The sequence below is a fragment of the Polistes dominula genome, unplaced genomic scaffold, assembly GCF_049000335.1.
Source record: "Polistes dominula isolate Pdom_NZ unplaced genomic scaffold, Pdom_raw_medaka contig_20, whole genome shotgun sequence".
NCBI lineage: Eukaryota > Metazoa > Arthropoda > Insecta > Hymenoptera > Vespidae > Polistes > Polistes dominula.
The window spans coordinates 8,390,750-8,413,006 of record NW_028301147.1 but is presented as its reverse complement, the minus strand read 5'-3'; the positions used below and the strand labels follow the sequence as shown (position 1 = coordinate 8,413,006).

Below are 22,257 nucleotides of genomic sequence, written 5' to 3'. Positions count from 1 at the left end.
TTGCGATTGCTTTTTAAAATTGTTTTATTAGATATTTACTGCAAACGATTTCGTTAAAAAGAAAAAAAAAGGAAAAAGAAAATTAGAGGAAAAAAAATTAAAAAAATAAAGACAGATTAATATCTTTTTACATGGACACGAAGAGAAAATCAAATTTGGGGATGAATAATTCGAAGTTCTCAGTGTTGGCAGAACGAAAAATCTTTATTTTACTCACGGTAGTTTGGGTAGAACGTTTACGTAGACGACGAACTTGTCTTTTCGGAGAAGAAGACATTTTTCGAAGGGAAGAAGCAAGTTTACTATCTCTCTTTCTCTATCTTTATTTCTCTTTCTCTCTCTCTCTCTCTCTCTCTCTCTTGCACGCGCGAGGTGCAATCTTACGAATTAGGAGTGCAGTCTATTTCTATTCTACTTCATCAGAAGCATTATTACACGAACCGTCTCAAATGAAGGGGAGTAATTTAGAGAGAACGAAAGAGAGAGAAAGAGGCATAGAGAGAGAGAGAGAGAGAGAGAGAGAGAGAGAATGAGTCGTGGTGCGGTGATGCGAGCTCAAAAAATTTTCCACCTTAAACGTGAATGAAAGTACCTTCCAGAAAATGGAACTCATTAGCCACATTCTCTGCTGTCGATCTTTTTTTCTCTCTTTCTCTCTCTTTTGCTCTCTTTTTCTTTTTTCTTTTTATTTTTCGCCTTTTTCAAAAGTCCTTGATTTAAATAAGCCAATTTCGCGCGTTGGACTAGCAACCTCTTTTTCGTTGACCGAGGTTAGTCGAAGAGTACTTGAATGAAATAATTTTGATTCGAGAACCCAATGGCAAGAGAAAATGAGAAAGAGTAAAATAGAGAAATAAAGAAAGAGAGAAAAAGAGAAAGAAAGAAAGAAAGAAAGAAAGAGAGACAGAGAGAAAAAGAGAGAAAGAAGGAAGGAAAAAAATGAAATCGAGATAGAGGAAACAAGTTAGCGTAAAGCAAATTTATCTATACGGTTGCGCAGTCAACTTTTATAGCACTCACTATGCTCAAGAACGTCTTTCTTCTTGCTCGACTGGTCCTACTCGTGAGGAGCGCGGTCTAATTACCGAGATACAAGGAACTAGACAATATATGCTGTAATTAATTATGACCGAGTATCGTAGGAGCTTTAATTAATAAGGGAAACACGAGTGGTATCTCATATTAGATGACACTGAAAAAAAAAAAATTGGATGTTTTATTTGCACTTCTCTATGATGTTACAACGCGTCCTTGTATATATATACACATAGATGTAAGATTTATTAAATTTAAATAGAAGAAATGTTTGTTATAATATAACAAATACTTAAATATTAAGGTTTAATATAGAGATCGAAAAGAAGAAGTAATAATAGTTAGAAACCGCAATTACACTCGTATATGGAGGGTAGAAGTAAGGAGTAACATCTCTTATGGGAGAAAATATGAAAAAGTGTCCCTCCATACACTCGTATTACACTCACTCACTCACAGCTAGTCGCACCGAATCAAGAAGGCGCAGACTGCCTTTTCCACCGTGCTTATATACATATTCACCCCACCAATGGTCCCAATTTTTCTCGAAATCTCTAAACAATTCCCAACCGATTAAACAAAGGACTTCTTTCTGATTTTCGGTTCGAGAATATTCGAGAGATTTCGGGGCGCCTACAAAACGATAACATCAGCTGATATCGCCATGCACGCTCGTTTTTCTTTCCTGCCACACACACTCGTATTCATAACGCTACACATACTCAACTCATACTCATATCGCTGCGTGCACTCACACTCATATCCATATCGCTACATATACTTACAAATCTTTCAACGTTCATGAATTGTTTTCACGCATACCATACACTCGCACTCTTCATCTTTCTCCCACTCTTACATAGATATAGATATTTTACATCTTTTACATAGCTTAGTGTATATCTTTCATTTTAATCGATCCTTTGTCTCCCTCAGCTTATTCTTTCTACAAAGGACGGAAATAAACAAAAAAATTACGAGGCGCTTTGAAAAGCAGCTAGGTTTTTGACGCGAAAGGAACCTAAAGGTAAATTAACTTTACAGAGGATTTAAAAAACATGTCGTCGGGATTAATGAAGGGTCTCGCCTTCTGAAATTGGCAAGAGTATGCATACTTTCTCCACTTTTGTGTTCTATTATCTATCTCTATCTCTCTCTCTCTCTCTCTCTCTCTCTCTCTCTCTTACTCTTTCTTTCGTTCTTCGCTCGTTCGTTCCACTTTTCATCTCTTTTCCTCATTTTTGCTTGTTAGCCATTAGATGTTCGATATCCTTTGTAAGAGAACGTTTTCCGTTAACGGAAGAAGAGAACGATTTTCGCAGGTGACGAACGTAAAACCACCTGGTCGAGATAATTTACGGAATATAACAGTGGCGAACGTTTCTTCGTATTATTAAGCTTTGTGAGACCTCATGACTTTGCCATTACCTGCTGTCGCTGATATTGAATGGACTGGCGCCGCTACCAAAAGACCTCTGTTCAATTACCTCTGACAAGAGCACAGAAGCTGCTTGCACTGGAACGGTAGTAGGAACCCTTTCTCTGGTTTGTAACGTGAACTACGCTTACTTTCGTTTTTGCTTCTCTTCCTTTTTCCTCTCTTAATCCTCCTGTTATAACCCCGTGCTTTAACAACCTCGATTTCCCAAGTTTCCTAAAGTAAAATTATCAAGTAAAGAGGAGAATCCTTTGGAAAGTATAAGTACCAGTTGGATGTTCGCTGGTACATCGTTTAGCTTTTTTAATCTAAATTCTTTTTCTATCAAAATTCTTTTAGTACGTAAATACGTACCTATGTACATCCATATATACATATATTATATAAATAAATGTATAAATATATAAATACGAAAACATCGAGGAAATACTCCCAATAGGGAAGTAAAGCGTTAAAAGGAGGAATCGTCTCGATGTGGAGAAGTTTTTCTTTTGCTAGAGAAAGAAGACTAGAAAGTCGCAACATAAGATTAGATCGAAAGAAAGATCCAAGAGTATCAGACGTAAAAAGAAAAGATAAAAGTGAAGAGAGGAAGATGGTGGCATAGATGGCCACGAGGACTACGAAGACGAAGACGAAGAAGAAGAAGAAGAAGAAGAAGAAGGGAAAGAAAACGACGACGACTATCTTCGAAGAAATAGAAAGAAAGAAATAAAGAAAAAAAAACGGGAAAGAATGGAAAAGGAAAAAAAGATAGGATAGCAGTTTTCCCCACCATATCCGGTTCTTCGGCTAGAAACTTCGAATCCAGCTTTACTTTTCCACCTTCGCGTAAAAGGGAGAAAAGAAGAAAAAGAAAATAGCACGGATTGGAGATGGAGTTACAATCTTAAGTTACTTCCGAATGACCGGTCTGGGACTGCTACCAAGGCTTAGGTGTTCGATATTCGATCATACTATGGAATACCACCAAAAAGCATCGCCATTTTCTTTAACACTTCATAGAACTTTTTGATGGTTACGAATGATATAAGTCTTTCCTAGATAAAACGTATTGCCTTCTTTTCGCGATAAATATTGAAAAAGAAAATAAAATATAAGAAATAGATTCTTCTTTTGAAAAACCATTCGGAATAAACCATTACGGCTTACAAAGGAAAAATATATTTATACGTTTCTTTTCTTTTCCAGAATTTTCAAAAATTTTTTTTTATTCAAGTTGATAAAAATTTTTTTTCAATATTATGAAAGATATCGATATCTTTGTACGCGATAGTAAGAAGTCAAATATAAAATACTTCGGGTTCAAAAGTCATACTATGATCTCACATTCGCGTTGATTCAATTTAGCGTGAAACCAAAGAGGAAACGAGCTAACTCGTGGAAAAGAAAAAAAAGTATTAAATCACGTCGTAAAAGTTATCGTCAAAAATGAGGGAGGAAGTGCACGCGATGCATTACTCGTTAACGCGTCATTAACTACTCACTGCAATGTCGGTGAAACGAAAAAGCAAAACCGCCGCGCCGCGCAACACCGCGCCGCGCAACACCGCGCCGGGCGAAGTCGAATAAATGAAATTACAACAAACGAATTACGCGTACGGAGAAAACAAGAGAGGACGCGCAACGTGCAAGCGCATATAATTATGCGATTACTGTACGCAGGCATCACCAGCGTGTACTGCGCTGTTGCGATAAAATTTTTATTTAACGTGGATTCCCCTATTTCGAACTAAATACATCTCCTAATAAATTATTTTGTTTTTATTCGTTGATTAAAGTGACCAAAAAAAAAAATGAAATAAAGAAACTAACGATACTGTTATTTGAATTTTATATATTTGTAAAAAATAAGTTGTATATTTTCACAAACTAATAAAACGAGTTGAATAATATATAGGTATTTACCCGATACTATACTATATTACGAGATAGATCCAACACTGCGCGTACTGCACGGGTAATTAGTAATAAATTAATTACTTTCGAAGCTAGCATGGAAAGGATGAATGGAGACAAACGCGTTGTGCATCGGTATGCGAAACACGCATGCATATTTCACACGGTTCTTTGGCGGTCTGCATTAAGCATAACTTCCTCTGCTTCGCGACCTAAATAGTATTAGAATTTACCATCTAGTTAAATGAAATCATGCAGGAGTATATTAGATCACTTACAATCGTGTAAGAATGAAATAAAATTATGCGATATTTAGCTTTTGAATAAACATAAATAAATCAGATTTACCATACCATTTTATAAAATTGTCATATTTTTTTGTCTTCCCATAAATTCAGCAGATTTGAAAAAGTCAGTACTTAACTTTCTCGTAAATTGACATTAGAATATCGGCAGGTGATTCGAGTAATAGCGTGGACAGGGATGTCCAACGTATATTCGGCAAAAGCTTTTCCTCTGCTACGAATTTTCTTCTTCCCCCCTCCCTCCCTTTTTTTTTGGTGTCACTAGAAAAAGAGCTCCGCCCGTCAGCTGCAACACGATGAGTATTCTCGTCGATCGTTTGACGCCTGAATGGCAGATCAATAATAACACGTCAAACTCAATCTTCGGCTTATCGGTAAAAACGGTACTATTGCTTATTAAATTCCTAAAAATTCATATAAAATACCTATCGCGTATACGTACAAGTTTTTATATCCCTGGATTAGATATGTTTTTTTTTCAATAAGTTACATATTTTTTTCCAAATTAAGCATAGCTATATTTTATTTATTCGATATATTATAGGTAAAATATAAATTGCAAGGATAACGAGAAAATAAAATTACCCAATATGTATCTATCGTATCATTGGATTAGTTTATGTTCTTTACAACACTTGACTGAAAATAGATTACATTTTAAATTGTCATCTGCTGCGATCTCTTCCGCTAGATTAAAATTCAATTATTAAATATATAAAATATTTTCTTAAAAAGAAAAAATAAAGAAGAAAAATAAACTCTATTTTTTTTTACAATTCGGTAAAGATATCTTTTCGCTGGAACTCTCATCTTTCAAACGAGACCTTGTTCATCAATATTAGTTAAAAATGACCTCGAGATTTATTGCTGTCGTAAACCATTATAAAGGCAGGGATGATGAACAGCTTTAAAGAATAAGAATAGAAAAATATTTTCAGGAAAATCGTGGATATGTTCGACACAGAAGCCGACGTCGTTGTAGTAATAGTAGTAATAGTAGTAGTAGTAGTTCACTTTTGGGTATTCCTAGCTCCATTGATCGCGATTACATGCAAACGGGGGCCGGTTCATTTGCCGTGCACCTCATCGTGAATTCATTCATATTCCATCTCGAAGGTAAAGACGGCCTTAACCGAGATATTACTCCTTCGATTGAGGATGAACGTTTACATTTGAATTCCAACAGGCTTTACTAGAGCGTACACATATAGAAGATGTTCTAGTAGACAAGTTTAACATCGTCTTTATCAGAATTTCCGGCCAATAAAATCTATCATTGAGAAATTAGCATTTAGTTGCTTCCTCAGAATAAAAGAAAATGAGAGAGAGAGAAAAAAAGAGATAGAAGATACACTGATATGAGAGAAGAAAAATGAGGACAAGGGACGGCGGATTTAAAAAGGGGAGGGGGAGACGTTTCGTAATCAAAGACCACTTTGTCACCATAATACGAAATAGATTGCGTAAGCCTCTTTCCTTCTACCCGTCTACCCGCGTCTTTTGCTAAAGTATCTATAATTTGTTCATTGTAAGAACAGGAGATCGAAATATCTTTGATAGTTTCTTTTTGTTACTTAATGAGTAAAATAAACAGCCTTTTGAGACGATAATAAATACGACGTATAAATTTTATTTGAAATGTTATTTAAAATAAACAGGTAGAATGGGTATTAAAAGAACAGGTAAGAATGGAAATTTCTATGGAGATAAATATTTTCTTAATACTCTCTCTCTCTTTATCTATCGTAAGTTTCATTAACCTTTGCTTACCACACTTGGTCTAAAGGACCCAGACCTTTTTTGCAACTTGAGTCATTTTTCTCAATTGTTCAACTTTTGTAATTTTTTAAACATATTTAAATTTAATTTAAAGCTATAAAACCTATATAGTCTTTTTAAGTAAGTATTAAAGAAGTCTCAAAAAATTGTTGAACTAAATCTATGCAATAATTTCTTTTTTATAACAATTTTTCTTGGACCCGGGAGTGGTAAGCGTGTTACTCCAGGAAGGGTGGTAAGCAAAGGTTAACTAAATAAGTCACTCATGCATTAAAAACATCTTTTACTACTAACTTTGATCTCCGAGAATATTTGCGAATAATATCCTCGGTCAAAAGTTCTCCTTTAGTCCTTAATAGTTGACTCGACTCAAAGAGAAGACATATATATACATATATGCATGTACACATAATAAGTAACCATATATAAACGTGAGCGGGGTTTAGCAGGAACAATGTAAGAAGACGACATATTGAGTATATACGTAATTCCTGAAAGGCAAAAAACGCAATTCTACCTCGCCTACATCCTAACAGCCCTACAATACGATTTTTGAATAGAATACAAAGAGGGGAATTTGCTTAGATATATACCATTCATAGTAATTGTCGAGATAAGTCTATTATGCAAATAAGCAACAATTGTATCTAATATCAACAAAAATCAACTTTTTAGATGCAAAATTACAAATATTTCGCAAACAATTATTATCCAATTTTATTTTAAATAATATTCTCCTAAATTTAAATTTAAATTGAAAAAAAAGGATTCTGAAATTTTTCTTTCATTTCTGTGAGAACTATTAGACCCTTAAAATATCTGTTTTCTTTTTTTATACCATCTTGTATTTATATCAATTTATATGTATCTCGAGTATAGCCTGAATTTTGATATAATTAAAGTAACCAAAAGTAATTTGTAATAGGTCTGTGTAATTCGTTCGGATGGTCGGATCACGGGGAATCGCAACAGATTGCGTGAATATTTCAAAAGATTTTCACGAACGTCTCCATCTCCGTCCGGAACGAGAAAGAGAGAGAGAGAGAGAGAGAGAGAGAAAGAGAAAGACTGACAGACAGACAGACAGCCAGACAGATAGATAGATAGATAGATAGATAGATAGATAGATAGATAGATAGATAGATAGATAGATAGATAGATAGATAGATAGATAGATATATAGAGAATGAGAATGAGAGAGGACCGTTCATTAAACGAAGTAAATTTGTATGCGCTAGACGTCGATTCATTTTCAGAACAATACGCACGTTAATCAACTCCGATGGCGGCGTAACGTCGACGAGGCAGCTTGTTATATTACCAAGATGCCGAAGACAATGACGTCGTTGTCGTCGTTGCTGAGTTTTATTATTTTTCGTCTTCATCGAGCAGCAACATCGTTCTCGATCGTTAAATTCACCGACGTTGTATTTCTTCGTCTTTTGCTCTAATCGTTAATGTTAAGACGCTAAGGGGGGAGGGAGAGAGGGGAGGAAGGGCTAGTATTTCGTTACAGGGTGGTTAAAAGTTAATGACATTTGACATAGTCAACTGTTGCGAACATAATACTTTAACACTGTCTTTCTCTATCTCTCACTCTCACTCTAACTCTTACGATTAGTTCAAACCCATCAAAGAAACCTTATTAAAATAGATAATGGTCTGGCAAACAAATCTCTAATGACTTTTTCCACGATCAAACGTTAAAACGACGTCCTAAATATTATCCGAGGGGATCGGTTTTCATTAATTTATAAATAACTATATATATTAAATAAAAAAAATCGTTTCCACACACACATTGGAAGATTAATAGCCATTTAAGGTGATATTCTGGTCTAGAACCTAAATTTTAGGCATGTTTCCAACTAAGATAAAAAAAAATGAAAAACATTTTTAGTACCCATTTTTTTATATGATATTTGTTAAAATTTTAGAATACAAAAAAAGAATGAAAAAAAAAAATAAAAAATTCGTAGAAATACAAGCCAGTGAAGTGAGGGCTGCAAAAAAAAACGGTGCACTCTGGTTGACATAATTCCCACCCTTCTACTGATATGAAACACAAAAATTTGGAAAATTCTTAATCAGTAAAGATGTCGATATTTGGTGACCCGTACCCAAAAAAAAAAATTCACAAAATGGCTTCGATATGAAAACAAAATTTTTTTTGACCCCTTTTTTTTTACCTTCTCGAATTTTCTTAAAATAGTAAAAATTAAAATTTTTCAAAATCCAAGGGTCACCCGATAGAGAGATATATAAAGAAGATTCCCAAATTTCAAAGAAATCGGTCCAGTAGAACTTGAGATATCATGTCAACCACCTCAAAAAAAGTAGTTTCGAGAAAAACGCGTTCAAAGTTTCGCGTAATAAGGGTAGGATACAGGATACTGCGTCACTAAAATAGCTATATCTCCGAAAATAATTTGAATTTTGAAAAATCCTTTTAAGGACATATTCCTAAAAGGTTAAGCTTTGAAAATATGAAAAAAATCGATTTTTTCAAATGTCTAAACCAGAATACCCCCTTAAAAGATATAAATCTATCTATACAGCAAAGTATGTGCTTGGGTTCGTGAGCGGCTGTGAATACAAAAAAAAAATATTTTTAAAAACACTTAAATCGTTCATTTTATAGTATATAGTTAAGATGAAAGTATTAGTGCTAAACATAAAAGCTTACCAGAGATGACTTTTAATAGTCCCACTAGTAAAGAAAAGGTCGAAAGGTCGAGTTTTCGAGCCAATTTCTCACGGGGTTTTGCCTTCAGTGCAGTGTGACGATAAAACGGCAACATATCTCGCCTGCTCCTTATGTTCGCCCTTTTACGGTCTCTTCTCCCTCCTCCCTTCCACCTTTCATCCCTTTCGCCCTTTTCCTCTTCTACTCTCCTCTCTTCTCCTCTTTCTCTATCTCTCTTTTTCTCCTTTTTTCTCTTTTTCTGAGTCGCTCACTCGTTCGGCGCCGGACATTGCCTTGAGTGTCGATTCGACGAGCTTTCATGCGAAAACACTCGTTCGTTTTATCCACGGAGTGGCCGCCATTCCGAACAAACTCTGCCCCCGTGTCCGCCATGTCCTTCTAAAACATTGCTTCGACTATAGAAGAGAGCACTGTCCGAGCTTTTGCACAAGGAACGCTTACAAGGCACTTCGAAGCCGCTTTTCCAGCATTCGTCTCTTTCCATGTATCCCTTTCCTTTGCTTCTTCTTTCTCTTTTTTTCTTTTTTTCTTTCTTTTTCTCTTTCTCCTTCTCTTTCTCTTTTCTTCCTTTCTTTCTATCTAACTATATTTCTATCTCTCGTTCTGTTTAACTTTATCAAGTTGAGGTGCATAGACCGCTGAGTGCATCCGACTGTGCACAGTGAACGGCCGAAAGTGCTTACGAAACTGTAGACGGATCTCCACCCACGCGTCTCTTTTTACGACGTTCCCATCGGTTTAAACGAAAAGGAAAAGAAGAGGAACGATTTAACGCGTCCGTGGACAATGTCGTCGACGAATGGCATGGGCGTGACGATGGTTTTCACGATGTAAAGAATAATGGAAATGGTACCAGAGTATCGAACGTGTAGAAGCACCCCTCTTGTAGATACGATTCTTTCTTCCTTTCTCTCTCTCTTTCTCTTTTTCTCTTTCTCTTTCTTTCTTTCTTTGGCACTTTCTCTTTCTCTTACTTTCTATTTTTCGTTCTTTTTTTTTTTCATTCTTTTTTTCTCAAAGTCAATATCGCGATCCGATATCGAGAAAAAGTTCACCCTCGTTGAACGTATACTATCGTGATCGATCGACTTTTTCCACCTCGCTAGAATTAACTTCTTCTAGATCGTTGAAACTGCATACCGTTCTTTTTCCTCTATTTTTCCCCCTTTATTATTCTTATATACGTATTTTATTTTGAACTGATGAAAAAAGTAAAATCTAGTAAATTCATATTTTTAGTTTATTTTTTTTTCTAGCATTCCCTCCTGTATTCAAAACATTTTCAAAGATTATTAAAATTTTTTTTTATTTTCCACCATTCGTTTTCCATTACTTCCTGTTCTTTCTTACTGTTTTTCTTCTTAACTTCTCCTTTTGTTATTAAAAGTCTTTACTTAGCCATAGGTTATAATATAGTAGTAAATACGACAATTCTTAAATGTACGATTTGGAACTAATTGCATGGCTTCTAAGCAAGTTTAATCAGGGCGTTTTTAGTGATACAGCTCTACATAGAAGCTAAACACGAACTCCGCTCAGGAAATACTCACAGAGACATTGAACGCGAACGCTCCTTATCCACTCGTCGTACTTGAGTAACTTAACTATAACTTTTCTATCGAGTTCCGCTTCGAACGCGGAAACGACGCTGTATTACGGAAACTTCCTCCGCCTGTTTTCGATATTTTGTCTAAATTGCGCTCCCTCATTCGGCAAAATTATTCGTATAAACCTCTAATAGGTATTACCAACGCTTACTTTTATTTTTCTTCTTTTTCCTTCTTATTATTATATTTTTTTTATTTTTCTTTTCAAATGTAATTATAAACTAACGTATATATTATATAGATTTGAAAAATGTTTTTGAACGTTTAAGAAATCGTTTATCAAACAAACGCTAATTGCTTTATCGATAATTATTATTTTCATTTTTATTGATTCACCACATCCTTCTCTCTTGTGAAATATTTCATTGTTTTCTTTTTTCTTCGTTAAATTCGTAACAATCAGAAGAATAAGAAAGAAAAAATAATAACAATAGCAGGAACGATGAGAAATACATATGAAATTATTATACTAATTGCATTTTATAACCCGAAAAAAAAAGTATGACAGTTGTTACGCCTTCTGTACGTATCCCAAGAGAGAAATAGAGAAAAGAAGAAAAGGAAGAATATTTACGAGAAACACGACGCTTTGAATGCCTATTTGAACTAATTAAGTTGCATATCTCGCACCACGACGATTTGATTTCTCGCCACGGTACGTCGAGGGTGAAAACGTATTACACGCGGTCCAAACTCATACTAATCGTAGGGTGTGTGCGCCAGGTCGTTGAAAATATGTAACAGTCGACGATAGAAGAGGGTGCGAAAAGAGACAGCTTGAAGGGTGAGAAGGTTTCTATATAGTCGGAGGGAATGACTATGGCTCGAACATGGTACTAATTGTCGGCTAAATTATTACTAAGGTCGTTTCTCTCTTCAATATCCTTCTTGTAACAAAAACTCTTGCAAAAGACTTTTTTACTCTTACGACTGAAAGAAAAACGGGAAATTTGAATTGAACAAAATAATTTCTATTAAATAATAAATTTCATATGTATGATGAAAATATAAATTTATAAGTAGTCAAATATATCAAATATATTATTACTTTAATATTGTTTTTCTTAAAAAAAAAAAAAAAAAAAAAAAAAAAAAAAAAAAACAGAAGAAAAAGTATCATTACAATCCTTGTACCTTTCACCTCGAGGTACACGTTGATACAATTAATCGTTCATAATACTAAATGGTTATAGATTCCTTAAATCGATAGGTATACCTACACGTTATACATATATCAAGTTGAACGTCAAATAAAATGAATTCAGGTTTTCTTCGTAACGGCTTTGATAAATATTTAAATATGTAGCCAGAAGCGAGTAAGGAATACCGTTCTTGGTGATCGATATCTCTAAAGTAATAATTCTTTGGCGTTTTTGAGTACCTTACTTATATCGTTGTACAATATGTATGCGCGTTGCGTAGAAAGTAAAAGAGAGACAGAGAATGCGTAGATATGGATACGAAAGATAATATAGTGAGGGTAATCTTGGAAGAGAACGGTCACGCCCGAGGCTTTAAAACTAAGCTACTCGAATATCTAAATCGAGTCATCAAATATAGATCACGAAGACGATACGTTCGGAAGCATTATCTACACGACGAAGAAGAAGAAGAAGAGGACGATAGGACGAAGAAAGTATTCTTGCTTCTATACGTGGAAAACCGAGTTTACAATTTTCCTTAACCATCCTTTTCTTCTTTTTCCTCGCTTTCCTTCTATGCGACAAACTACATTGTAGTAGTTGTGGACAAATCGAGATACTTCATTTTAGAGTGATTACCTGGGATACAATTTACTAACAGAGAAAGCTTGCTGTTAGCGACATTTCAATTATTTTCTAATAGTTTTCACCGTAATTTCTTACGAAATAAAGATAAAGAAGAATTTAATTTGAGCCGAGCTTAAACTATCTATCGAAAATGAAATATAATCAAACAATTTAAATTTACATTTTAAATCGATCATACCAGTTAAATAGAAATATTAAAAGAAATAAAGAAAGAAATAAATGTGACGATAAAAAGTGATGGTTCCGAATATAAAACGATGTTTTAGTAACGTTTATGATGTGTGGACTGAAATAAAAGAAAAGAAATATAATAAAAGAAAAAATATAAAAAGAAAAAAATATAAAAGAATAGAAATAAAACGGAAAGCATACGATCTCTAAAGCAATGTTTACACGAAGAAGTTAATAACGGAAGATGTGTGTCTTTTCGTTTCCAAAATACACTTAACCGATATATATGGAAGCACTTCGTATAACGTAATGGTGCCTTAGTACTATTTTGTCGAGCAATATTTATCTGTATATTCGGTTTAACGCTAAGCGCGTTATATACGGTAGGAAAAGCCAACGAAATAATAATCTTTCGATAAAGCCATATTGTAACTTGTGTTATCGGAACATTAACAAACGTTTTGCGATTATTACAAGACACTTTAATCCAAACTATAAACTGACGTATCACCTACTAATTTAACGAACGTCAGAAACGATCTAGAAACGTTCGAGAACATTGACATACTCTATAAAGTTTGTATATGTGAATGTGTTGGAACGAATTCGTGTGTGTTGAAAAGCTTGAACGAACATAAACGTAGGAAGAGTCGTCCGGTTTAAAGGAGGTCTTCCTCGTAGCTAGTCTTTACGACTGTTTGTCATGGAAATATTTGCCTTGGAGGATAGTAATCCGATCGATTCTTTGGGTACTTATTCACGGAAGAACTAAACTATCCACACATTTCATCCGATAGACCACGACCAAAACTCCTTCATCTTTTTTATTCATGCATCGTATTTTATATAGAAATTTATGATACGTGTCGATAAATGGTGGAGAATTAAAATAGAAAAAATAAATGTACATTTAATATTACATTTATGCGTTTATATTTCTTCTTTTTTTCTTTTTCTATTACTTTTATAGAAAATTTCAAATTTAATTTCAAGAATAATTTATTGTTATCTTTTCAACAATGATTACACAACCTATATCTTGGTCTTCGAAATCGTGAGATTCACCGGTAACATTATCGTTTCGGAGTCTTTTGGAAACGTTACCGGCCGTTCTTATTCCCTGGATAGTATTCCAAGTCCATTCTTGCGGAATCGACAATACGTATGCCGTGTCGGAAGAACGCTCGTAATAACCGCAATTTTAAAGTTTTCCACGGAAGACCCAGTTTTCCTAGTCGAAGTAGTACGTATTTGCACATACATAAGCACACGCGTGCATACGTACCACGTATGTATGTGTATTTGTATGTATATGCAAATCGAGGAAAACTCTGGCTGCTTTATATTGTCTCTGACATTACGTTCGAGAGATTCTTCAACGTGAGCTCAAAATTTGAAAAGGCGAAAGGGAAAGAGATAGGAAAGAAAAGAAAATGAAAGAAAGAAGAGAAAAAAATAAAGAGGGAACATGGTATGTTTGTGGATGTATATGTGTATATGGGCACGTATGTGTGAATATTTCAAGGCTACTTGTGACTGGTTGCCAATGAGAAACCAAGCTCTTCGGTATTCATTCGTTATGAAAAACATCCAACGGTCATTCATTAGCAAAACTCATCTCTTCCTCTTTTTATCTATGGCTATGGTATTAGAGATAGTCAGAGTTCATGGGGGAAAATACGAGGTGAAGCTCGAGAATCGAAATACAGCAACGTGCTGAGTAAAAACGATCGCATGATTCTTTTCAATGGGAACACACGGGAAACGAGGAATAGGTTCCTTTTTCAAGATAAATACGAAAGAACAATCGAGAAAAGCTTACTTTCATTGAAGTAACAAAACTGTCTGTGAAGGATTAATGAAAAGAAAACTTTTTTCAAAAAACTAGCAGAGCTTCTTCCTTTTTTCTTTTCATTTTTCTTTTATTTTTTATTTCTTTTTTTGGTCAAATATTCGTTTCTTTTTCATAAACTTGTATTCTTGAGTAATATAGTTGTTAACACGGTTGCTAAGTAAATACATCAAGTCGACTGATATTTCGAAAAAATTCTAAAAAGGAGGTAAAAAATTTTTAAAGAGAAGAGAATTTTTAAAGAGAAAAAAATGATAGAACGCATCTAATCAAGGTTAAATTTTGTTCCCTCCAATCGGGTTGAGCAGAATAAATTTTTTCGATTCATACATATACATAGATACATATAAACATACATATACATGCAGATATATACTACATGTATGTATAAACATACAGTGCCGAATGTAGCCGACGACTTCTGAATAAACAAGAACGATCGGTCTGGCTATTTACATTTTCTATGAGTTTGTGAGATAATCGATGTCCCTGGCACTCCGAGATAATTCATACAAACGAAGTGCATCGATAATCTCGACCTCACTGTAATTGGCAGTTTAATCTTTCAACGAGAGAAAAGCCCACATGAATAAAAGCAACGCGCGTTTCAGACATTTTTGTATTCATAGTCCCAGTTCCTTCTTCGAGTTATCATGTAGCACTCAGTTAATTGCTTAGAATGATCGATTTTATGTGTAATCGTTTTATCGAGTATATAAACAAGCATGTGATAATAAGAAATTTTCCATGTATAATAAATAAGTGGACAAATTCATGAATAATATAGAATAAAAATAAATAAAAAATATACGAAAATAGGTCATCAGAATAAATATCTACAGTATGCTTATAACGTGATAAACTAAAAAAAAGTACGATTATATTGTATATACGATTATACTGACGATGTCGACAATTTTTTTTCTACTCGTAAAACGACACTCGAACGTACTTTAAAATTTTAATCTTAGATTAGAAGTGAAGTAAAGTGGGACTGGATGAAGTTGTTTAGCGAGCCTTTTGGCGGACAGGACGAAGGTGGTTAATAATTTGCGGATGCACGGATGTACGGAAGCCGCAATAGTGAGTATGAGACCCTGGCAAGCGATCTGGCACGTTCGAGAATCGCGTGAGGCGCCTCAGAAATGAATTAAGTTCAGAACTTTGCATACCTTCCGCTCCTCTATCTCTCCTTCTATTTCTCTCTCTCTCTCTTTCTCTCTCTTTCTTTCTTTATAGCCACTACTCAATCCACCAAGTCTCTCACTCAAACCTTATACCTACCCTCATCCAAGCTACCTTATCTCTAAAATATTCCAGCCACGGGCACCACCGAGAGCACGAGCGTTGTCCTCTTTCAGGCATGCAGCCAGCCAAAGAACGTCAACGCTCGTTCCTCCCTGACACGTTATTAAAACGGACGTAATCCTAGCAGGTGCCATCTTCCTCCTCCTCAAAAAAAAAAAAAAGAAAGAGAAGAAGGAGAAGAAGAAGATGAGCAAAATAAAAGCCAAGTACTTTTAGCTCCTTCTCCCGCCTTCTCTCTCTCTCTCCCTTTCCCTTTTGTAAGCCGTTGAATCGTCATTTAATTTACTCAACGACGATACGCCGGCAACACATTCGAGAGAAGAACTTTGCCACAGTGAAAACTTTTCTTCGATTCGTATTACGACGTACTATCGATCCATTGACGACAACGACGAGAACGTAATATCTTTATTACCAGTAGCAGGCCGCCGTTGTTGCCATGGCCCTCGTAAAGTTTCCTCTTGAACGATGAGAAAAATACGTCTTTGGATATTACCGCGAGACATCGTGAAAATTTGTAAAGACTGCTTCTGCTGCTGCTACTGCTCAAGCGATAAGTGAATGATTCCCAATGAAGGGTAAAGGGATCCTTGGAAAATGAAAACTACGCGAAAGAGACGAGCTTCGGCAAACGGTTGGTTCTTATTTTTCAATAACTTTCCACAACAGATGTTCGTTCGTCTTTTTAATGTATAAACTTTTCATACTAGCAAGTCTTCGTCTACCTGTAGATATTTAAATACATGTACGGATCCTACGAGAGTACTCTTTATTTTCAAATGCTAAAGCGCCTTCGACTTTTTGTTATTACTCTCTTTTTCTCATTCTTTATTTATTTTTTTTTCTCTTTCTTTTCCTTAGTCCCGTCTGATAAGTTCATTGAGTTTTCTCAAAGAAGGCAATCGGTCGTTAGAAAGAAAAGAAATGACTGCTACTCGATTCATTCTCGATTACCAAAGGAATATCAGTGGAATAAAAGAGAAGGGGGAATCGAAAGGAGCGTCGAGTGAATAACTAAAAACGTTTAACATAATATCTGATCCGGTCCGGAGGGGAAGGGTACCCTTTTTACACTGGTGCCGCATCTTATTCTAAGTCCAAAGGCTGCCAGCGACAAATGCAATTTTTCCAGGAGCGCGGAATCAAATGAGAGATCCGACCACCATCGGTAACTACCCTCATTTTTATTCCAGTTCCGGTTTCCTCTCTCTTTATCCTACCTTTTCCTTCCTTCTTTTACCACTCTTACCTTTTCTTTTCCTTTTTCCTCTATCTCTTACACTTATTCTTCTTTTTCTTTCTTTCTTTCTTTCTTTTTCTCTTTTAGTCTCTCGACCGACTCCGTCGTCCCTCGATATCTTACCTACAATTTCTTAGAGTTATCAATGCTCATTATTCAAGCCAGTGAAGTTCCACGTGACACCCACTAGATTACCAACACCAGCTGAATTTTATTGGAATTCTTGTGGACCAGCCAGAATTGCCGATTCCTTCCTATCCTATCCATCGAAGCATATCGGCCTTTCCAAAGCATATATATCGTTTCTATGGTTTCGAAGGGATTAGAATCTCGTAGAGATATGTTAGGTCAAACGAATTATATATATTAACGGCGATTACATAACGATTCAATGAAATTTGGGCGCCTTATATCCATCCGTCTAAATTTTAAAATACATTTCTTTTCCTTTAGAAAATCTAACAAGGTCTTTTGCCCTTGTCATCCTTTGTCGCTTTGTACCTTCACTCTCAATAAACGATGAGAAAAGGTAAAATAGTATTTTTAAATAATACAATATTTCACGGTTTGTCAGACACTTTTAGTCGACGCAAAGTACGTCGTTCGAATAGTACATGATTTAATTTTTCTCGATTGTTACAATGTTCAAATGATGCAGAGAGAGGTTTGGGAAGTCTCGTTAAAAGACAGGAAAATTGTTAAGGGGGAAAAAAAAATAAAATATAAAAAACGGTGGAAACTTTTCAAAGGACTGGAGAAACACACCATTCATCGACAGTTTTTTATTATTTTTTTTTGTTGTTTTTATTTTATTTTTAGTTTTTGAACACACAAATCGTTAGTAATATTTTTCATTCGTTTCTTTTCCACTTATATTTTCGGCATACAAAATTTCAACGATCGCAAAATAGTCTGCGAAAAATGTTTCGGTTTTTTTGACGTTATTCCTGGTAACTCTCGTAGTTTTAAATCTCGTTTCTGATTTAATGTAGTAAGAGATAGAAATAGGGAGAGAAACAGAATAAGAGAGGAAACGTAAAGGCGGCTAGAAGCTTTCCTCAGTGTACATACATCAAGTAAGTCAGTCGCGTTCGGAATAAATTTGAAACGCGATACTTTTCGCCATCGACGCTACGAATATATCTTGTTCGATTTTTCATGACAGTTCGAACTTGTTTGAAAATTCGTTGCGGCTATATCGTTGAGAAGGAATAATAAAAGTTCTTCGAATAAAACGATGCGAAAAGGGATAAAAGATAAAAGAAAAGAAAGAAACAAAAATAAAAAGAGAAAGTGAGAGTGAGAGAGAGAATATTACTTATCGATTTCTCTAACATTAACTTAAAATTTGAATATTTATATCGTATGTATTACGTAACGGTAAAGAAAACTTAATATAAAAAGAAAGAAAAAGTAATATGTATGTACATATAAATATTCTATTTCAAGTAATATAAAATTCTAATTAAAAGGGACTTCTTCTACAATAGAGGGAAAGCAAACACGACATCATATAAATGCTCGTGTTTAGCGGTGAAGCTTCACAGGTAAAGTCCAAAGGATTAACAGCAGCGAGGATCCTGACTGTCGCAATGATAACTCGAACAATGTATGTATATACGTAGCAGTATCTAGGTATCTGTGAAACCTATGCAAATTGCTTTTCCAAAGCAGCATTAACGGATTTAAAAGCGATATACGCTTTGTACTTTGAGTTTCAGCTTCCAATATTACGTATGCGTCGTTTAAATAAAATCACTGCACAACTGGAATCTTCTTTCTTAAATACTAAAACAGAAAAAATTTCATATTAAGGGTTCATTCTGGTTTATAATTTTGAAAAAATTAATTTTTTTTTTTTTGCATTTTTCGAAAGTAGACATATGTAGAATTATCATACAAAAATTTTAGAACGATCCGAGCAGTCTAAGTATATTATTTTGCGACCAAAACACAGAGATATTACAGAGAGAGGAGACAAACCATAAACGGTTGTTTAAGTGGAAATGTCTCTGCATATTATTCAGAATGGCGTAGGAAAACAAAACTAGTATTCAGTTTTTTTCGCTATATTCTTTTTTTTTGGAAAGGTTTTTTGGTATTGGTGTGCATGGTATAAATATGTTTTGCAAACTTATGGACCTCGGAAAAGGTTTAAGTATCTCTGCATATTATGGAATCGTTGACTTTATACTAATCGCGGTCAATACTGTTTTTAACGTAGTGTCGCATAAAGCCGTCACCGAAGAGCAACTCGAAAACAAGATACGAGGAGAACCAGAGGATATTCTGTCTGTTTCTGGCGACGGCTCTTAGGCCAAAAGAGGATTCTCTTCGTTGATTTGAATAGTTTCTCTAATTTTAAAATACAGTGGAAAAATTGTCGTCGTTTCTATAAGGTCAACTTACTGTAAAGGATGTGAGATGTGGAAAAGAAAAGTGAAGGAAGTAAACTATCTTGCCTGGTACGAACAGCATAAAACGCATTGTACGATAAACTATGAAGGTAGTGCCGGGAAGATGGAGGTTGATGGTATCGTGGAGATGTTTCTTCGATCACTCAAGAAGTTCTCCGTAAAATATGGTTTTTATATCGGCGATGGCGACACGAAAACTTTTCAAATGTTGCTAAATGTTTTTCCCTACGGCGAAGATTTTGTTATCAAAAAATTCGAGTGTATTTTACATGTTGCCAAACGAGTTTTCAACCGTGCTAATGAAGCACGAAAAGCACTGATTCAAAAGAGAAAAGCTTTGAAACAAGCGGAAGCCAAGAAACCTGCTGCAAAAAAAGGACCGAAGAAAGTTGTAAAAAAGAAAAAAGTTATTAAAAAAAGTGTTCCAGTGATTAAAACTCAACGATTGACTATAAAGTTGATGAAGGAATTGTCAACTAACTATGGGTTAGCTGTTCAAAGAAATAAAAATTCAATTGAGAACATGAGAAAGGAAATTTGGGCGGGGTACTATCACAAAATTTCTACTGATGATGACCCGCAACATACATACTGTTCTAGCAACTGGTGTAAGTATCGTAAAGTTGAGGCAGCTAAAACCCTTGATACTTATAAACATCCTCCTCCTCTCGCTAAAGATGTCCAAGAAGTATTAAAGCCAGTGTACGAAGACCTGACAAAACCAGAATTGCTTGAAAGATGTTTAGGTGGCAACACTCAAAATAATAATGAGTGCTTCAACAAATGCGTTTGGGCTATGGTGCCTAAACATCTATTTAATGGTAAAAAAATTGTGGAAATAGCTTGTCAATTGGCAGCTTGTATATTTAACGAAGGTTTTGATCCAATACTAAAAATAATGCACGTTTTGGAGATAAAACTTGGCCCTATCGCAGTCAATTACGCTAGTCACCGCGACAACACGCGTGTGCGTTCAGCCAATCGTTTGAGCGGAGAATCTTTAAAAGAGGCCAGGACACAACAAAAAAAGGTTAGAGTTGAAGAAAATGAGTATTTTGAAGAAGCAGAAGGCATACTGTATGGTGCAGGCATCGCAGAATAAGGTAGAGTCAGACTTTTTAAAAATTTGTTAAAAGAAACTTTAAACGCGTTTTTCTCGAAACAACGTTTTTTCGGTTGGCGGGCATGATATCTCCAAAACTACTCAACCGATCCTTCTGAAATTTTAACCACATACTCTACACATGAATGGCTATCTTGCATGCTACAACCAAGTCAAAATATTAATTTTTACTATTTTTTTTTTACAAAAAACTGCGAAAAAAATCAAAGATTTTTTTTTTTTCGAAAAATGGCTGTCATTTTGTTTTGCTTTCATAAAAATTGATAGTTTTAGCATACCCGATAGCCATTGTCATACTAAATTTAAAACCGTTTAATTTTTTTGTTTTAGACCACCCGTTCTCAAATTTCGATGCCCGCCAACAGCATACCTTTTTTTGACGGGTTCACGTTTGTCAGCCATTTTGGATGTCAAAAAACGTTAAAAACAATAAAAAAAAATTTTTTTCTTGTACTTCTAGAGTGTATTTATCATACCCAACAACTTTCATATGTATATGTATCCTACTAAGCCTAAAAAAAAATCGTGAAAATAGCCTTTTTTCTCGGCGTAGAAACCAGAATGAACCCTTAAACAAAGATATTTCAAAGATGATTATAAAATAATATTTCTCTCGTAAAAAAGAATCTCTTACGAGATATTTCAATGGAAATTTGAGAAAATGACTGTAGAAAATTTGCGAATGATAAAATATGGTCATAAAGTAATAGCGCATTCACAGACAAGGAAAAAAGGGAGAGAGAAAGAGAGTGAGAGAAAAGGGAAGGAAAAAGGAGAAAGAAAAACAGACGGAAAATTTATCATGTTCCTTTAACGTAAAAGTTTTGATATAGGAAGACAGGTGTAGGAGCGTCTATCCTTTCAGCCTTTCGCTCTTTTATCGATTTTTCTCAACAACAAGCATATTTGAAATACCATCATATGTCCAGCGTTAAAGTTCAATAATCAAAAATGTTTCTTTATGTAAATATACATCTTTCAAAATATTAAAAAGTGCCAAAAACTGGTTTTTTCTTTTACAAAACTATTGTTTCACATCATTAGTATTCGGCTTTATCTTTGTGACTGCCGAAGGTCGATTAATTAGAAAGAACAATTGGGGACGGTCGAAATTCCATTCTAACTCCTACCATGTTCAACGGAGATATTGGATTATTCGTATCTATATGCAAAGCTTCAACCTGTTAAACCACTTCGCCATTGACGTCAAACAGCGACGGTTATTCTAAGATGAGTCTTGCGCTCGGATCGTTCTGAATTCGATCCTAGAAGCGCCTAATTCGATTAATTTCCAAACTTGGTCTTCCGCACGCCATTTGACATAAGAGAGAAACGGTAGAACGTTACAAATGATTTTAAAATATCCTTCCTTTTTATTTTTTTCCCCGCGAAATATCAGATCTCTCATGATCTTTCTAATTTTATAGATTTATAAAAGGAAAAAAGAGGAAACAAAAAAAGAGGGTTAGAAAAATTTCGAACGATCGAAACGAATAATTTCGTTTTTCTTGTAAAACAAATTAGATATGTTACTTTTTCTTTTCCTTCTTCTTCTTCTTCATCTTCTCCTACTTTTTCGAGTACAA

General features: G+C 34.9%; 2 protein-coding genes across 5 annotated transcripts in view; both read left to right on the top strand.

Moving 5' to 3' along the window:
• The window catches only part of LOC107074147 (Protein tyrosine phosphatase 99A), a 431,245-nt gene that overhangs the window by 112,687 nt on the left and 296,301 nt on the right, over positions 1-22,257 (top strand). The gene's annotated exons all lie outside the window — the stretch shown is intronic.
• LOC149030977 (uncharacterized) lies at positions 18,966-21,238 on the top strand. Its single transcript, XM_089177267.1, has 2 exons — positions 18,966-20,651; positions 21,002-21,238. The coding sequence occupies exon 1, from the start codon at positions 19,556-19,558 to the stop codon at positions 20,648-20,650; it is 1,095 nt and encodes a 364-aa protein (XP_089033393.1). The 5' UTR covers positions 18,966-19,555; the 3' UTR covers position 20,651; positions 21,002-21,238.

What these genes read in the sequence shown, in the direction of transcription:
- LOC149030977 (XM_089177267.1), top strand. Translation starts at nt 19,556, where the DNA reads ATGTGGAAAAGAAAAGTGAAGGAAGTAAACTATCTTGCCTGGTACGAA.